We start from the raw sequence: 17,524 nt of genomic DNA on the forward strand, positions 1-17,524 counted from the left end.
TTCTGCAGGCTCTTAAGTACTTTTTCGCAAACTGTAATCTTGCGATTTTCATGGCTAACTAGTGGTTTGCATCTTGCAGTGTAGCCTCTTTATTTCTGTTCATAAAGCCTTCTGCGGATAGTTGTCTGTGACAGACGTTTGAGGATTTTTCTTTCCCATTCTTTCATCAGCAGTGGCGGTCTTCCTTGGCTTACCAGTCCCTTTGTGATATTTGCAAAACAATTTACCAAAATTTCATTTCAAAATCATACCTGACAAAAAATTTTCTCATCACTATTGAGGAATGCTATTCTTCAAATCGTTGCAATATTTACCCATGCAGTGTTTCACAGAGAGGGGAAACCCTTCCCCATTTGTGTTGGTAGAAAGTCACTGAACTCTTGCATAACCCATAGCTACAGAACAGTTCTTGACTACTACAGTATGGGTTAGTTTTAGGGGTTCTTATCCACAGGGAGCCATACACTGGGCCAGCATGTTAGAGTATTGTGGAGGGGACAATCAGTCATATCCAAGATGATCTACAACAGTGCTATGTAAGAAGGGTGGAAAAGTTTGGGAAGTAACTGGCCGACTGTTTACTATATTAACTTCAGATTATGTTTGGGCTCATCAGCAAAAATCCTGTTGTCCATTTGTAAGAAAATACTTATCATACACAACTGCCTTACCAAAGGCAATGCTGAATATGGTGAATCGATTAGTGCAAAGTCCTTTGGGGAATCAGATCCTATATTCTATATAATTATTGATAGTTGTAGAATAAGAAAATAGCAACCATACCTTTTACAAACAACATTTTCCGAAAATAATTATTATCTATTATTTATATTGCTGCCATATTATCCAGTGTGACAGAGATTGTTGATCATTCATGGAGTCTCAGTCTCATAGTAATTTTACTTGCATTCTATCAAGGCAAAATGGGCATAATTTTTAAACACTGGGCAAATTTGTACCTGGCCAGTAACCCATAGCAACCCATTTGTGCTAATAAATAGGCCAAAGTGGGTCCCTGTCCAAAAGTTTTTAGGTACTCAAGGCAGAGGGGCATTCTAGGGTCACAAGGCGCTGACATAAATAAAAGGCTCAAGTGTCCAAAGGGAGCAATAACACAATGCCTGAGCCACTCCCTGCAGCAATGTCACCTCTGCTTAATTGAGAGTAAGGTCTTGGGAAAACAAAGACGTGATAAATCTGAGGGGATCAGCACTGGCCTGATGATAGAGATTAAGTATATGGAAATAAAAACTATTTGTTTTCTTTGTGTACATTTGATAATAAAAATAAGTCAAGTAAGTGCTTTTCCTTCAGTAAGATTAATTCCATATCATTATTGCAGGAACAAGAATACTCACAGTAGCAAATAAAATTGCTGTCTGGCAGCAAGTAAGTCCTGGATTCAAATCATCCCAGAACATTATCTGTGTGTTTGTATGATCTGCCTATTTTACTGGCATGGTAAATTGCTTGTAATGCACGGAGAAAAAAAATAAAAATTCTGTAAAGCACTTCATATGTTAGAAATAATACTATTTACATAGGCTTGCCCATTCAGCTTATAGGCTCTCAGTTACAGATTTGATCGTTAAGATTAGTGTGAGATCATTTTGCAATTCTAAAACCAATTTTAAAATGTTTATTTGGTTTCGTTTTAATATCGTCTAAATGTGGGCGTATATGTTAAGATCTGCTCGTTGGGTGTGGTCACCAAACAAGCAGATCTTCTCCCGATATGCCTACCGAAGGTCCTAGGGCCAAATGATTGAATTACAACGACCTGTGCAGAAACAGCTTTATAAGCACCCCAGACAGCCAGGAAATATTGTATGATACTTCCTGGCTGTCCGGGGTGCTTTTAAAGCTGTTTCTTCAAAGTATTGGAGTTTTCTCCCTTAGGCTACGGGCTCGGGGCTTTGAGCACCCGGACCAAACTCCGGCGGTGGTGAGTTACTTTTCACCTTTGTGATTTTCCATTTTGAGCTGGCTGCAGATAAATATGCTGACGGACCTGGGGTATATATACCCAGGTCAAAGCTTATTTTAGGTATTTTCTTGGGCTCCACTTATGACCTTAAGTTGTTTACTTAACTTTTTGAATATAATTATGCCAGCTTATTATATCTTTTACTTAATTTAGCACATATATTGAGGTTTAAATTACAATGACCTGTCCAATTTTCTCAGTCTTACAGTAATTATACTTGCATTCTGACAAAGTGTATGACTCTGTATGACAAATCTGACTGTGTATGGCCACCTTACGACAGAAAGGAAAGAGAAAATACTAAAACTAAAAACAATTTTTTTTTTAATAGAGAATCTAAAGGAATGCTATAGTCATGAATATAACAGATCTCTTTAAATATTTCAAATAAAATAGCCCCTATTTAAAACATTCTTGAATATACAATAAACACCTTGAATGTGTTTTCTAATAATATGTGCCACTGGAGTATTGCAAAATAAAACACTGGCATTTAAAGCAATACAATAAATCCCTCTGGCCCATGAGGCTCTGTGCTCACACACAAACCAAGGGCATGAGTGGAAGCTAGGTTATACCAGCTTCCTGTAACAATTAAATCTGAATTATACGTGCTCATTCTGTCAGGTGTCCCACGAGGGAGCACATAAAGCATCACAAAATGACGGATTAAGGTTAAAGATGTAAAATGGCTTATACATTTCAAGAAATATTTTCAATTTGCTAAGATGGTTTGAAAGCTCACATATAAGGGTACTAATTATCAGCTCTTCCAAAATATAAAACCTCAGCTATACTTTATTTTACAGTGCATGAAGGAAGGAGTACGGAGTCCATTTTTTCCCTCAAGTTATATCTCATCTTGCCATCAGCCCTGCAATCTCCTTATTTTTGCGACTTTTAGTCAACTAAGATATATGATATTTTAATTGGGGCATTTAATAATCAATGAACCTCTAACAGATCAGCAGGGAAGGTGGCTTAGGAAGTTCCCTTATCCTTTTATACTATGCTTTAGTGAATGCAGCCCCTAATCCCTATCTTCTATAATAAATGCAAATACAGTTCCATATAAATAAGTTTAGAGGGGATCAGCACTGGCCTGATGATAAAGATAAAGTATATGGAAATAAAAACTATTTGTTTTCTTTGTGTACTTTCGATAATAAAAATAAGTCAAGTAAGTGCTTTTCCTTCAGTAAGATTAATTCCATATCATTATTGCAGGAACAAGAATACTCACAGTAGCAAATAAAATTGCTGTCTGGCAGCAAGTAAGTCCTGGATTCAAATCATCCCAGAACATTATCTGTGTGTTTGTATGATCTGCCTATTTTACTGGCATGGTAAATTGCTTGTAATGCATGGGAAATAATGAAGAGCAGCATTCCTTGCTGGAGCAAACTGTTTTTAAGTATTAATATAGAAATCGTTATTTGGACTGAACTGCTGCTCCAGGTTTGTTCTCACTCCGGATCCATGTAGCTACTGTTACATGGCTCCTGTGCCATGAATGAATACTGTTTCTCATATGCTAACATATCTGGGCCAGTTGTCAGGACCAGCCTAATCCTTGTGTTTATGGGCCATTGCTGATCCTGGTGGCACAGGTAATTTCCTACTTTACTGTTCTGGATTATAAAAATGTTTTCCTATAGAACTAAGTCCTGAGTCTCTGGGGCAGCAGTTCAATCTATAGTTATATTTAAGAGCCCCCATAGGCGTCTGTTAAAGAAGATGGTGTGTAAGTATAAAGTGAGGTGCCAAGACCAAAAGTTTTCTCACCATTCACGTGTCCTACCAGCCACCCTCCCACCTTACCTTGCACTTTAAACAAAACAGCGGGGCCCACCAGGATAAGGTAACGTACCCTGCAGCCAACCCCCGTCCTGTCACATACCCCAGAAGCACAGCAGGGCCCACCAGGATTTCTCCCGGTATCCTGGAGGGCCATTCTGACCCTGCATCTGGTTATCCTTTCTATTAACCATATCGATGCTGGCACAGTGGTAAGCACTGCTGCCTTGCACACTGGTGTTATAGGTTCAATTCCAACCAGAGAACTGCCTACAAGGCATTTATATGTTTTCTCTGGGTAGGTTCCCTTTCACACTAGGGACCTTCTCTGTGAAGTATGTAGGAATATGTCGGAGATATAGAAATAAAATAAATAAGGATACTATTAATGATAGGGTGAAGTATATAAGGCAATGGAAGCCTGATTAATTTGCATGTTTGCTTTTATTAAAATGAAAGAAAGCGTCATATGGTTTGTTCTCTTGAGGAAACCAAACACTCAAGACTGAACGGGAGATTTTTCAATCTCTTAACAGTAATTTGTTTAAATCTGTCCCAGCAGATTGTGTCAATAGATGCAAGTGAAATGCACCCAGCTTTTACTGATGCTGCACACAGTGTGTGCAAAAAATGATGCAACCCTCTAAAAAGTAGGAACTGCAACATGCACAAAATTCACAAAAAAAGGCACATATTTTCACTATGTACTGGCACACTGTGATATTTGTGGTAGAATCAACGGGCATCCACAACTAAGTTGGTAACCTGGGAAAAATACTTACTGAGGGTAGAAAAAAATATTGTGATTTCCATCCAAAAATTGCCCTTTGCACATTGGAACTGCTCCATTAAGCAATAATAACTATTAAAGAACTTGAAAATTTTGATGTGGGATAACAAAGTTTTCCATTCAAATGCACAATAAAAAGCCCATTGGTTACAATGGAACGCAGCAGGTTTGAGTTCCCTAATTCTTTAGATAAAAAGCAGTGATAAGAAACAAGAAAATTGCTAAATAGAAAAAAAAGTTTTGAGAAACAACTTAATTTATTTGACATGGGGCTAGTAATTTCTTTACTTTCCCAGGTGGGCACAGCCATGTGACTAGTGCTCTGATAAACTTAAGTCACTCTTAACTGCTGCGCTGTAAGATAGAGTGATATCACCCTCCCTTCCCCCCAGCAACTGATCAGCAGAACTATAGGAAGGTAATCAGATAGCAGCTCCCTGACACACCACTGAAGGTTTCAGCTGCCTGAACTCATAGTGCCTCCATGAGATAGTAGTACTGTTGGTACTGTTCTGAATTTTTGCGAATGGGTAAACAGACAAATATGTCTACAGTGCCTCCTAATAATTTTAAGGCGGTTCAGGCATTTCTCTGCCAACTAAAATACACTTTAAAAAAACAACCCTATGTGCCATTAGCATCTATTAGCTTGTATGGTAAAGGATATATAGATACATACATGCAGTATGCAGGGCCGGGCCAAGGTATTTTGGCACCCTAGGCAAGGGCTTCAATCAGCGCCCCCCCCCCCCCCCATTACAATTTCCCACCTTACCATTATTTGGTTTCAAATGTTTTTTTAACTCTTTTTTTCAGCATTTAAAGTATTATATTTAATAATTTTTTATAAAAATTATACACATATAAAAGTCACACAAAACAGTCACAGGCAGCACATCAGCCCAAACTTAAAACCAAATAATCACAGCACACATGAAACACCACCCCACCCCTAGTCACAGCATGCATAACCCTTATCAGTGCTAGAGCAGAAGCCCCTAGTCACAGCACACATAACCCTATCAGTTCCAGCACAGCAGCAACCACCCCCACCCCCCAGTCACAGCATAGTCACATGTATTGCCCCACCCGAAGCCCAGCCATGGCCCAAGTAGATAGAACTAAAAAATGGGCAGCTGCCATCATCATGCCACATAAAATAAGCCCCCCAATTGCCCCCATGTACCAGTGCCAACAGCCATCATATTGCCCCCATGTATTTGTGCCAGCACCCAACATATTGCCCCCATCTGTACTGTGCCAGCAGCAGCCAATCCCTCATACTGCCCCCCCATCTGTACTGTGCCAGCAGCAGCCAATCCCTCATACTGCCCCCCCATCTGTACTGTGCCAGCAGCAGCCAAGCCCTCATATTGCCCCCCATCTGTACCTGTGCCAGCAGCAGCCAAGCCAACCCCTCATATTGCGCCCCCATCTGTCCATGTGCTAGCAGCCAAACCAACCCCTCATATTGCGCCCCCATCTGTCCATGTGCTAGCAGCCAAGCCAACCCCTCATATTGCGCCCCCATCTGTCCATGTGCTAGCAGCCAAGCCAACCCCTCATATTGCGCTGCCATCTGTATCTGTGCCAGCAGCCAAGCCAACCCCTCATATTGCCCCCCATCTGTACCTGTGTCAGCAGCAGCCAAGCCAACCCCTCATATTGCCCCCCCATCTGTACCTGTGTCAGCAGCAGCCAAGCCAACCCCTCATATTGCCCCCCCCATCTGTACCTGTGCCAGCAGCCAAGCCAACCCCTCATATTGCCCCCCCATCTGTACCTGTGCCAGCAGCCAAGCCAACCCCTCATATTGCCCCCCCATCTGTACCTGTGCCAGCAGCCAAGCCAACCCCTCATATTGTGCCCCCATCTGTACCTGTGTCAGCAGCCAAGCCAACCCCTCATATTGCGCCCCCCATCTGTATCTGTGCCAGCAGCAGCTATTGTCAGCATCTCAGCGAACTCCCAGGTCCCAGCCAGGCCAGCAGTCCTGCTCACTCAGCCTCTGGCCTCAACGGTTTTCACAGGACAACCACCCACTGCTGCACCCCAGCGCCTTCTGTTCCTCTGGCTGCCTTGTGTTCGAATGGCACACATGCGTAGGGGCGTGCGCGCCACTTCCTTATACGCAGGCGCACGGTGTAGGAAAGTAAGCACCGGTACAGGGAAGGGTGGGTAGGTGCGCTCCTGGGCCTGAACAATTAAACAAAAACTCATCATGCCAGAGGGGCGGCAGTTTTATTAAAGCCAAGGTGGTGAACTAATAAAATACAGCTACAACTGCCAAAAAAAAAAATTCTTTCCCCTTTAATGTGCGCCCCCCAGTGATTGCGCCCTAGGCAGGGGCCTACTCTGCCTACCCCTAGTTCCGGCCATGGCAGTATGCATATCTCCCAACATTTTGAAAATGGAAAGAGGGACAAAAATACATGTCACGTTCAGCACAGCAATTTTTTGACCATGCCCATTTTTGTAACCACACCCCCTAAATACCACTCCCATTTGACTAAATTTGACAGGTTATTTAAAGTTTGCAACCCATTTATGTGGGATTTGGGGTCCTGTTTTATGTGTTATTACAGTTTTGCTGAAAAAGGTAAAAGTGCCCTTTAAGCTGCAGTCCCCCAAGAGACCTGTTTAGCTTTTTAAGATTTCTGGGTTCTCTGCCAAAAGCTACTTTTTAATTAAATATGAGAAACAATGTTTATAAGTGCAGGAAAGGCTTGTTAACTTTCTGGGCTCTCTGCCAAAAGCTACTTTTTAATTAAATTTGTACCTTTTTTAGACTTTAGTGCAGGAGATCAAAGGGAAATGAGAGACTTTTCAGTAAGAATCCTGGACTGTGGGTTGAGCTGTCAAAAGAGGGACTGATGTGGGGTACACTATGGACATTATTGGATGGAAACATTACCATCAATTTAGTGCATTACAGTAGCTAGAAGTAATTCAATGAATGGCAGTGATACGGTCATAGCACAGCATAACAGTGCATATCCGTTTTGTTGTCTAACAAATGAAAAAGTCTGAAAATGCCCTATAACTACTAAGACACTGAAGACAACAAATATTTAGAAAACCACAATAGTTTAGTGACAATTGAAGAACTGCAGGCTTCATCACAAAAAGTGGAGACCACAGAAGATATTTTTCCCTGGGTAATTCTACTACTAAAAATAGTGCCAGAATAAAACTTAGGCAGATATGCATTCAAAAAGTTATTAATCTCACATTGTAAGTTGTACAGGTATCGGACCCCTTATCTGGAACCCCATTATCCAGAAAGTTCCAAATTATTCCATGGACTCCATTGTAAATAAAATAATTCACATTTTTAAAATTGATTTCCTTTTTCTCTGTAATAATAAAACAGTACCTTGTACTTGATCTCAACTAAGATATAATTAATCCTTATTGGAGCCAAAACCATCCTATTGGGTTTAATTACTGTTTAAATATTTTTTTTAGTAGACTTAAGGTATGAGATCCAAATTACAGAAAGACCCCTTATCCGGAAAACACCAGGTCCATTCTGGATAATGGGTCCCATATCTGTACAACCTGCAAATAAAAGATGTCTTTTTTTAAATAATTTGGAGATCACCTAATTTGTGTGTGGTGAGTTAAATTATTTTTTGAAGGCTTATATGTGGCAACGCTTGGCTTGCTTAAATAACTCCCAGCACCACTGAAGACTATTCTTGCAAGTGTGGCAGCCACATTTACTTACAAAAAAACCTCAGAGGGAGTCTGCCTGGGGAAGGCTACACCTACCTTGAACCAGAAAATTAATGAAACAGTGTAGCTCTGTTATTTGTTTCAGACATTCATGTGGCAAGCTGAATGTTGTTCATCATCATCATCAATTGTTTATATATATATATATATATATATATATATATATATATATAATGGCAGCAAGTGATGCAGAGCTTTACGTTCATTTATAACAAACAGGTATTTTACAATAACTTAACAAACAATAGTTACAGAGAAAAAGAATGAATTAATACATACTGTAAATTCATTTTCCCTCAGTCCTGAAGGCAGCACTCTGGGTAGGAAAAACACTGCCTCCAAATAAATTTGACACACCCCCACTTACCTCATAAAGCATTCCCTCTCCCAAGATGCATCAGTGAATAATAAAGCAATACAGAATCCAATAATGCTGAGAATAATTTAAATAATAATTTAATAGTTTGGGAAAGAACAATGAGCTGCCTTCGGAACTGAGGGAAAAGGAATTTATTGTATGTATAAATTCATTCTTTCCCTCACGTCCCTTGGCAGCACATATTTAGAGAATTGAGTAGCAGTACTCTAAGGGGGGTTTTTCTTTACTACTGAGCTAAGGACAGCCTTAGCAAAAGCTACTTCCGTGGGTGCACCCACATGTAGTCTGTAACGTTCTGCAAAACTTGACCACAATGCTGTTCTGAAAATTTGGTCCAAAGACACAGCACTACTTTCAGCACATTAGGGTGACACTGCACGAGTTGAATTGGCCTTAAGCTCCTCTGGAACTTGTTTCCCAACCGATGTGTATGCAATGGAAATTGCCGATTTAATCCATCTGGACATTGTCATTTTAATGCAGTTTTGCCTTTCTTGAGCACTGCAAAGGAGATAAAGAGATTATTTGAAATCCTAAATGGTTGGACTCTTCTTAAGTAGCAACAAATGCATCTCTTAACATCCAGACAATGAAATTTCTTTTCTCTACTATCCTTTGGTTTAGGAAAAAACACTGGAAGTATAACTTCAAAGTTATTATGAAAATCAGATGACACTTTGGCCCTGAAGGTTGGATCTGCTCTCAAAACGACCCCGTCCTGGAAGGTCTGAAGATAAGGCTCTTTACACGATAATGCCTGGAGTTCCCTTACACATCTAACAAACAATGTTTTAATTGATAAATGAAATAAAGAAGATTTCTCCAGTGGTTCAAAAGGTGGGCTTCTAAAACTACATCTAAATCCCATATGGCACATAATGATCTCACTTTTGGTTGAATATTCCAAACGGCTCCAACAAATCTTCTTACTAAAGGATGTTCAGCCAGAGATAGATTTCTGAAAAGTGAGAGAGCTGTAATCTGAACCTTAATAGTTTTTTCCACTCTTGAATAAAATTTTTTAGTCTTCCCCCAACTGGCCTGACATCATGCTGAGAAAGGACGCTGATTGAAGCTTGGATGACCTCTCCCTCTCGCGGGTCTGCCTCTAGATTGGTAATATGGTTTTGGTTTGGATCTTTTTTTGTCTTATTACTTCTCCATTCTTGTCTGTACTTATAGGAAAGAACATCTTGTAGATCTTTTGTCCTGTGGTAGGCTTACTTACCTTATCTTTAGATTTTTTCTCTACTAGCAATTTCAGTTCTGACCAAAAAAGCTTTTCCTCTTCAAAAGGTAAATTAAGTAACCGATTTTTAGAGGCTATGTGAGCCACCCATGGTTTTAGCCATAAAGCTCTTGGAGCTGAAGTAACAAAAGCTGTTTTTGCCAGAACATCAATGGTAACTAAAGCTGCTTCTGTTAAAAAATCTGAAACAGAAGCAAGCATAGACAGGTCAGCTAACATCTTCTCTCTCGAGACTCACTTTCTAAGGGCTTTTTCTAACTGAGAAATCCAGACTTTAAGAGATCTCGCTACCGATGCAGCTGCTATTGCTGGTTTAAATCCTGCTGCGGCTGCCAAATAAGTTTTCCTCAAAGCCCCTTCAGCTTTTCTTTCCATAGGATCCTTAAGCCCAGTGCTGTCCTCTAATAGAAGTGTTGTCCTCTTTATTGTTTGAGCTACTGGTGGATCCAGTTTAGGAGCTTCTTCCCAACATTTTACTTCAACCGGGTCAAATGGGAAAAGCAGATTAAATTTCTTTTGCAATATCCATTTCCTGTCCAGGATAGAGGACTTTTTAGGAGGTTCAGAAGAATCTTCTAACCCAATAGTCTCTCTTACTGCTGCAATAAGAGTATCAATCTCATCCAAGGGAAAAAAATCGTCCTGCTCTGAAAATGTTTCCTCATCTGAATCAGAGTCAGGTCTGAACCTTGAGATGCCTTCCCCTGCAGAAGACTCCAAGGAAATATCCTCACAGAGAGGGCTATTATCTTGTAAAGACTCTTTACTGTGCGCAGGTTGCTTAAAAGATTCAAAAGCCTGCATCATCCAGGGCACTAATTCCTCTGCCCCAGCTGCAGGATTAATATGATTCTTTAATTTTGCTTTGCAGGTATTAAACAATTTCTTACCTTCTGCAGAGAAGAATTTTGTATCACAACCTAGACATAGTATTACAGAAACCTTTTTTGTTTCCTTTAACACATCTTTCTTTTCTTTAGGGCTCTGGCACACGGGGGAGATTAGTCGCCCGCGATTAACTCCCTGTTCGCGGGCGACTAATCTCCCCGAGTTGCCTACCCCTGCCATCCCACCGGCGAACATTTAAGTCGCCGGCGGGATGGCAGACGCGGCGGCGCGATTTCGCGCAAATCGCCGAAAAAGACTCGCAAGTCTTTTTCGGCGATTTCCGGAAATCGCCCCGCCGCGTCTGCCATCCCGCCGGCGACTTACATGTTCGCCGGTGGGATGGCAGGGGTAGGCAACTCGGGGAGATTAGTCACCCTCGAACAGGGAGTTTTATCGCGGGCGACTAATCTCCCCCGTGTGCCAGAGCCCTTAGATGGAGAATCTTTGCTTTTGTTCTTCTCCTTCCCCTTTGCTTTCCCCTTTATCAGCAGCAGCAGTGTCAGCCATAGCTGTAAACACATAATAGAGAGACCCAACCCGCATGCCAGCCTAACTATGCAGCCAAGTGAAAAAATATCTTCAAGAAAAAAGTTTGTTTACTTTTTTGTTTAGCACAAGCGAATGGACCCAGTGTGTGGTGCACCTCGGAGCAGCATTTATACGCACTCTGCATGGCATGCTGCGTTTCACCATGTGCTCCAATGGCGTGACAACAACAACATGCAACTTACACGCTGGTTTAACTATAGACATGTGGGCATGTGGAAGCGAACATTTGTGCGCCTACATCTATGCGCCTGTTCACACATTGCAATTCTTCAAATATAACAGGGGGCACAATCAATCTAATTGACGCCCTGCTACAGACAGGACATTGTCCCTTAATGTGAGGGTAAGGCTGCACTACCACTACCATGGGAGCACAAACATCCGAACGGCGCCCTGGTCTCACATATCATCTGGGGGCACAGCCATCTGATTGGCGCCCAGAAACAAACAAACCGGTGTCTTCCTGCCGGTAGTAAAAAAAAAACACTGATGCATCTTGGGAGAGGGAATGCTTAAAGAGGTAAGAGGGGGGTGTGTCAAATTTATTTGGAGGTACTGTTTTTCCTACCCACAGATGAACATCCCTCTAAGTAAGTGCTGCCAAGGGACGTGAGGGAAAATACGATTAGGGGGCCCTACTAACAAGAGTTTACAATCTTACAATGAACACTTAGCTCTGGTGTCAGTAATCTAATCACATAGGAGACTTGCACAATGTGGTCCTTGGTACATATGATTTTTCCACTCTACAATATGAACAAACATGAACAGATACTCATATCAAAAGGTGATTAAAAGGTGATCCTATAAAAGACTAGCTAGCTGTCATTTGCCAGAGGTCTAGCAGAGGTAAAAATTTCTACATACAGTACAGAGACCCAAAGCCCACTTGATAATCTTCATCTCCTGCTCTTATCTCCAAATCAGATAATGGTTTAGCAAGGTAGACCATGAGATGTGCACAAGATTACCAATCTGAAGGTTCAATTAGTTGGCCAATATGGCACTCTGGCCATTCCCATGATGAGGCAAGATGAGAAGAACTGCCCCAGTCATATTAGGAGCCAAATTTAGCTATTCTAGTGTAGATTGGAATTGTGGGGCAGCTGTCTCTGATGGCAAGGGGCTCAACCTGACAAACTGACTCTAGCACTTACTGTTATAGAATAACATGATGTTTAGTGGTTTCAGTCATGCTAAGGGCTTAAACAAAAACAAGTGTTGCTGAGATTATTTTGTTAACAACATTCAAAAATCCCTATCAATGTTGATACTTACTCGTGTTCCTTGAATTCCTGTGTAACATATTTTGTGCGATAGGCATGCTTTTTGACCTGCCATCCCACGGTCATGCTGGGAGGCACAGAAATACACAATATTTTAAATTAAAAGAACCCATGTTGTGCGTTGTGCCTATATAAAGTACTGTTTAGAGGTTATAGCCTTGCCATTATGAGAAAGAAAGGCAAAAAAAAAGTAATTTTGGAAGAGAATAACATTTCTTTCTTAAATAAAATGACAAATTATGTTTATCTGGGCAGATAATCAATGTACTTTTCATTTATACACTGTTGCTCCTCTTGTATGTTGTGTAAGTAGCTGGTTCATTACAGGTATTAACATTAGTTCTATCTATTATCAATTCCCTTAGCCAGTGATATTTATTAAAGGAATTTTTAATTATCTGGATTTATTTTAACACATTTTATCAAGCTTCTTGTTTAACTGGAAAGCCTTCAATGTTCTCCAGGAAAAAAATGAAATAACAGCAAGGACTCTTTGGAACTGAGCACCCTTTACATAAAAAATGAGGAGATGGCTAGTATCCTACAGTTTCTAAAGTTGAATTAATATCCTGCTTGTGCATGAAAGAAGAGGCCAGCTTTATATAATCACATGGAGCAGAGTCCTGTGGGCTATTAATCACTTTTGACATACGAGGTATAATTAACTGCAATGTGTAAGAATGCAATAGCTACCAAAATTTCAAAGCACTTGATAAATGAAAGACCTAGGCATGTCTTGGTTCCTTATTTCCCCCTCAGTTATAGTTCAAGAAATGCTCAAGTTACTTAGATTTCCTCAACCAAAACAGTATTAATGGTGGAAAAGAAACAATGGAAGAGAAAAAAAATATAAGCGAAAGGGAGTGGATAAGGTTATGTCCAACGTGAGGCAGTAATACGTATGTAAGTAAATAATGCTCAGGGGGATCTGTTAGCTTACAAATACTTCAAGGTAAATACAACAAGGTGAAAATGTCTATCACACATTCTAAGCAAATATCAAGAAGACAGTTTTACCCTTTGAAGTGAGGGCAGGCAGTTCAACTACTGATAATTTGTTTGTCTTATAAGATTTAAAAAGAAGAAATGATAAATTGAGAAGCCTTAGTGATAAACCTCATGCCAAATACATAGATAGATTTATATGAAGACTCTTTTTATAGAATAGACTTTGTTGATGCTCACTCATTTTATCAATAACTGTCAGACAGACATAACTATTATTCATGAACACAATTAGGTGACTCAATATAGTGATGAGTACTGTGGCCTGGTTATATTGCTTATTCTGCAGTATAGTGAAAAGTGCCCAGCTTTACTACCCTGTTGCATTACAAAGTAGCGAACCCAGTCCAGGAAAAACTAATAGCAGAAACAATGGGAAGGAACAGCTTACAGCAACATTTTTAATTTTCATGGAATACTCTACAACCTGACCCACTGGGGGATAAAGCACAGCTAAGCTAAGTGCTGATTACATCAAAAGTACAGACTGTTTTCACCCATGCTGGGGTTCATCAGTGTAGTGCAGGGCTATTATTATTATTATAATAATAATAATTAAAACATATTAATAAAGTGTCAACATATTACAGAATGCTATAGAATTAATGAGTGTATATATCTTACACACACAGATTACATAAAATGCCACCTTGCTAGCTTGCCCCTGGTAGGTTGTCTTCAGGCTGTTGTACCTGCTTCAAAAAAAGGGCTTCATAATTGGATGATCCACTTTCAAAAACACATGGCCCACCACCCAACGTCCTACCCCGAGCGCATAAATTTAACGCATCAGAGGAGGAGCGGTTGGGAAGGGGGAGCGCTGCAAGAGTTGGGTCTGGGCCGCTGGGGCCCACCGGGATTTTTCCCGGTGTCCCGGCGGCCCAGTTCGACCCTGGGAGAGGAGTTATAGGTGATAGGGATAAGGTGGAGAGAATGGTGTGTGGAGAAAAGGGGAAGGAGGTGAATATGGGCTAAAGTTAGAGAAAATGGCATATAGGGTGAGGAAGAGAGGAGGTGAAAATAACACATAGGGAGTATGTGCAAAAGTAAGAGAAATAGTCACACTCTGACAACATTGTGCTATGTGGGCTCACAGCAGCTATAAAGACTGAACCAGAGACACATTGGTTCACAGTATTCATAATATATCATAGCCTAGGGACAGTATATACTTTGGTTACTTTAATCCATATCAAAAAGATAATGGGCTCAAGTATGTAAACCAGCCTGTATAAAAGTAACTGGTCTGAGGGCAGGCTCATAACCCTCAATTATTTTGGCAGGCCTAAAATTACAGCTATGTGGATAAGAATTTCATAGTAGATACCTGTAATTGTGAAGTACTGTATTAATATTATATAAAACAAAAATTGTGTATGAGAAGCAGACAAAAAACATACTAACCTCCCTAGCTGCTTTCTGCACAAAGCTCTCATCTGTAATACGAAATGCTCTGCAGAGTGCTTCAGCTGGATCCTGTGGGAATATTTCTTGTCGTACTAAGTTCACATGTAGATGGATAGAGGCATAAATAGCAGCATCTACTCCTCCATGACCATCAAACACAGCAAAGTAAGCTTGCTCTTCTTGATCCTGTGCATAGAAAAGGAAATTGTTATGATTAAAGACAGATTGACATATTGGTTTTATCCATGCAGGCACAGATAATTCAACTTACTTTCCATAAATTGTTTGATCATCACTTTGGTGATATTCAGTTATTTACCAAAATACCCTCATGTTCTTGACCTATTGTTTTATGGTAGGTGCCATAAAATAAACAAAATATTAAACCCATCCCATGAAACCTTACCCTTTACTTTCCTGTGGAATGAAGAGTCAAATGTGGATGACCCTGGCCCCTATGTTCAGGGTGTTCCTCCAGAAATCTCCAAAGTCCTTTGCCTTGCTGAGCACAAAGGGAGATAAGTAGGACTATTTCTGTTAATGTAAGCAGATCACCAACCTGAGAGGAAACTTTTAAAGCTGCCATTCACTGAGAAGAACAACTACCATGAAATTCTGCTGCTTTTAAATGTGGTCAACTTGATAAATCTAACTACAGCTTCTACAATATAAGGTGTTTTCTTTTTCATACAAGACTTCTGTACTGATAAAATGCCACTGGTTTTAATAGACCAATTTAGATTTCACCTACCTAGGGCTTAGCCAGGAGCTCACATTGCCAGAACTACAAAAAATGATGGACTTACCTCCAGATTAAATAGGATATTAAAGTCTGGGATACAGACATGCTTGTCCTCCATCTTTCTCCGCATGTTCTTGATTGCGTGGATAGAGATGTCATAATACATGTGTGGTTTGCGTTGCAGGGGGAAGTCTTTTACCCAGCTGCAGCAGATTTCATGCAGTTTGCTAAACACTCCGCGGGCAAGTTTTATGGCCTCAAGTTCTAAAATGAAGAGAAAGTTTTAAAAACTTGGTTGGCATTAAAACTAAATTCAATTTTAGTGTTCTTGCTTACTTGCAACACTGCTCATATGTAGGAGACAATCCCACTTAAGCCTAATTAGTTGAGTTGCAAATGAGACTTCCACCTTACTTGCACCACTGTTAATTTAGTATAAAACTGTTCCAGATTACATTTACCACTGCTTATTAAGGTATGAGACTGCTCCTACTTACTTGCCTACTTACTGCATCACTGCACACTACAGAAGAGGCCATTCCTAACAACCTGCCCCAACGAGTGTCAATTTACACAAGGAGGGATATTGGCTATTTAAGAGGTGCACTAAAAAGTTATGTAAAGTGCAGTCCACTTGTCCAATGTGAGCAGTACTTGATGTACATGCACACTAGTGTGCTATACTGTATCTTGGCCTGAAGGGCAAGTTTGGAGGCAAAGTGGGACCCTAAGTTAAGTTGCATAGGGGTGGTTTGTGAGACAAAAGCCCAATGTCCAAATACTAGTAAAATGAAACAATGTTTGTTAGTGCTTTAGTTGGCCATTAAATCATAATTTTTTGGTGATGTCCGTGCTATTTGTAAATTTTGGAAAGCAGTATTTCTCTGTCCCTTTCTATTCTCTTTTTTTATTTTTGGTTATGAATCTTAGAGCATTTTTGGCTGGAGCTGAGCTGGCTTCTACTACACTGTTTAAAAAGTAAGAACCAGCAGTGCAAAAAAAAGGGAAAATATTAATGAATACATTATTGGAAGGTTTATTAGAATTATATGAAATTGAGTTGTCATTTAACTATCTTTCTATACCAGTAGAGAAAACAAAATATATTTTTGTTCAGTCCAGAAAATGCAATTCTAAGCTGCTTTGATGCTTATCATATACAACATTCAAACCTCACCCGTTTGAAACCTCAGGCCAATGTTAAAGCTTTGCACTAGGGAATGGTTAGGTGAACAGGCAGCAAACATTTTAAAGCACACACAGCTCCCTCAGTTTTGTCACAGTGTGTACTCAAGAGATGCTGCACAATTAATCCAGCATTGTTACTACCCAGTGCCAACCAGAGGTCTGTTGGTCTTAGTGAAGTTGTTTGCACATGGATAGGAAACTGGCTACAGGATCGGGTACAGAAGGTGGGTTTTAATGGTACATTCTCTACTTGGAGTAAGGTTCTTAGAGGGGTCCCTCAGGGTTCTGTACTGGGTCCACTTTTATTAAACTTGTTCATTAATGATTTAGGGGAGTATAAGTAATGTATCAGTGATGCAGATGACACAAAACTCTGCAGCCCAATCAATTCTATCCAGGATGTGGCATCCTTGCAGCAGGATCTGGACAACAGGCAATCTGGCCGGCTAAGTGGCAGATGAGATTTAATGTCAATAAACGTAATGTCATGCACCTGGGATAAAAAATATCACTCCCAAC

At 40.3% G+C, this 17,524-nt stretch overlaps 1 protein-coding gene across 1 annotated transcript in view; it reads right to left on the minus strand.

The window, feature by feature from the left end:
- The window catches only part of ppm1e (protein phosphatase, Mg2+/Mn2+ dependent 1E), a 124,519-nt gene that overhangs the window by 19,063 nt on the left and 87,932 nt on the right, over positions 1–17,524 (minus strand). Inside the window, exons 3-4 of the mRNA XM_002934346.5 lie at positions 15,882–16,081; positions 15,073–15,261 (exon numbers count right to left, since the gene is read on the minus strand). Of these exons, the coding sequence (XP_002934392.2) occupies positions 15,073–15,261; positions 15,882–16,081 (389 nt within the window). The remainder of the gene's footprint in view (positions 1–15,072; positions 15,262–15,881; positions 16,082–17,524) is intronic.

The sequence above is a fragment of the Xenopus tropicalis genome, chromosome 2, assembly GCF_000004195.4.
Source record: "Xenopus tropicalis strain Nigerian chromosome 2, UCB_Xtro_10.0, whole genome shotgun sequence".
In the NCBI taxonomy this organism is placed as follows: domain Eukaryota; kingdom Metazoa; phylum Chordata; class Amphibia; order Anura; family Pipidae; genus Xenopus; species Xenopus tropicalis.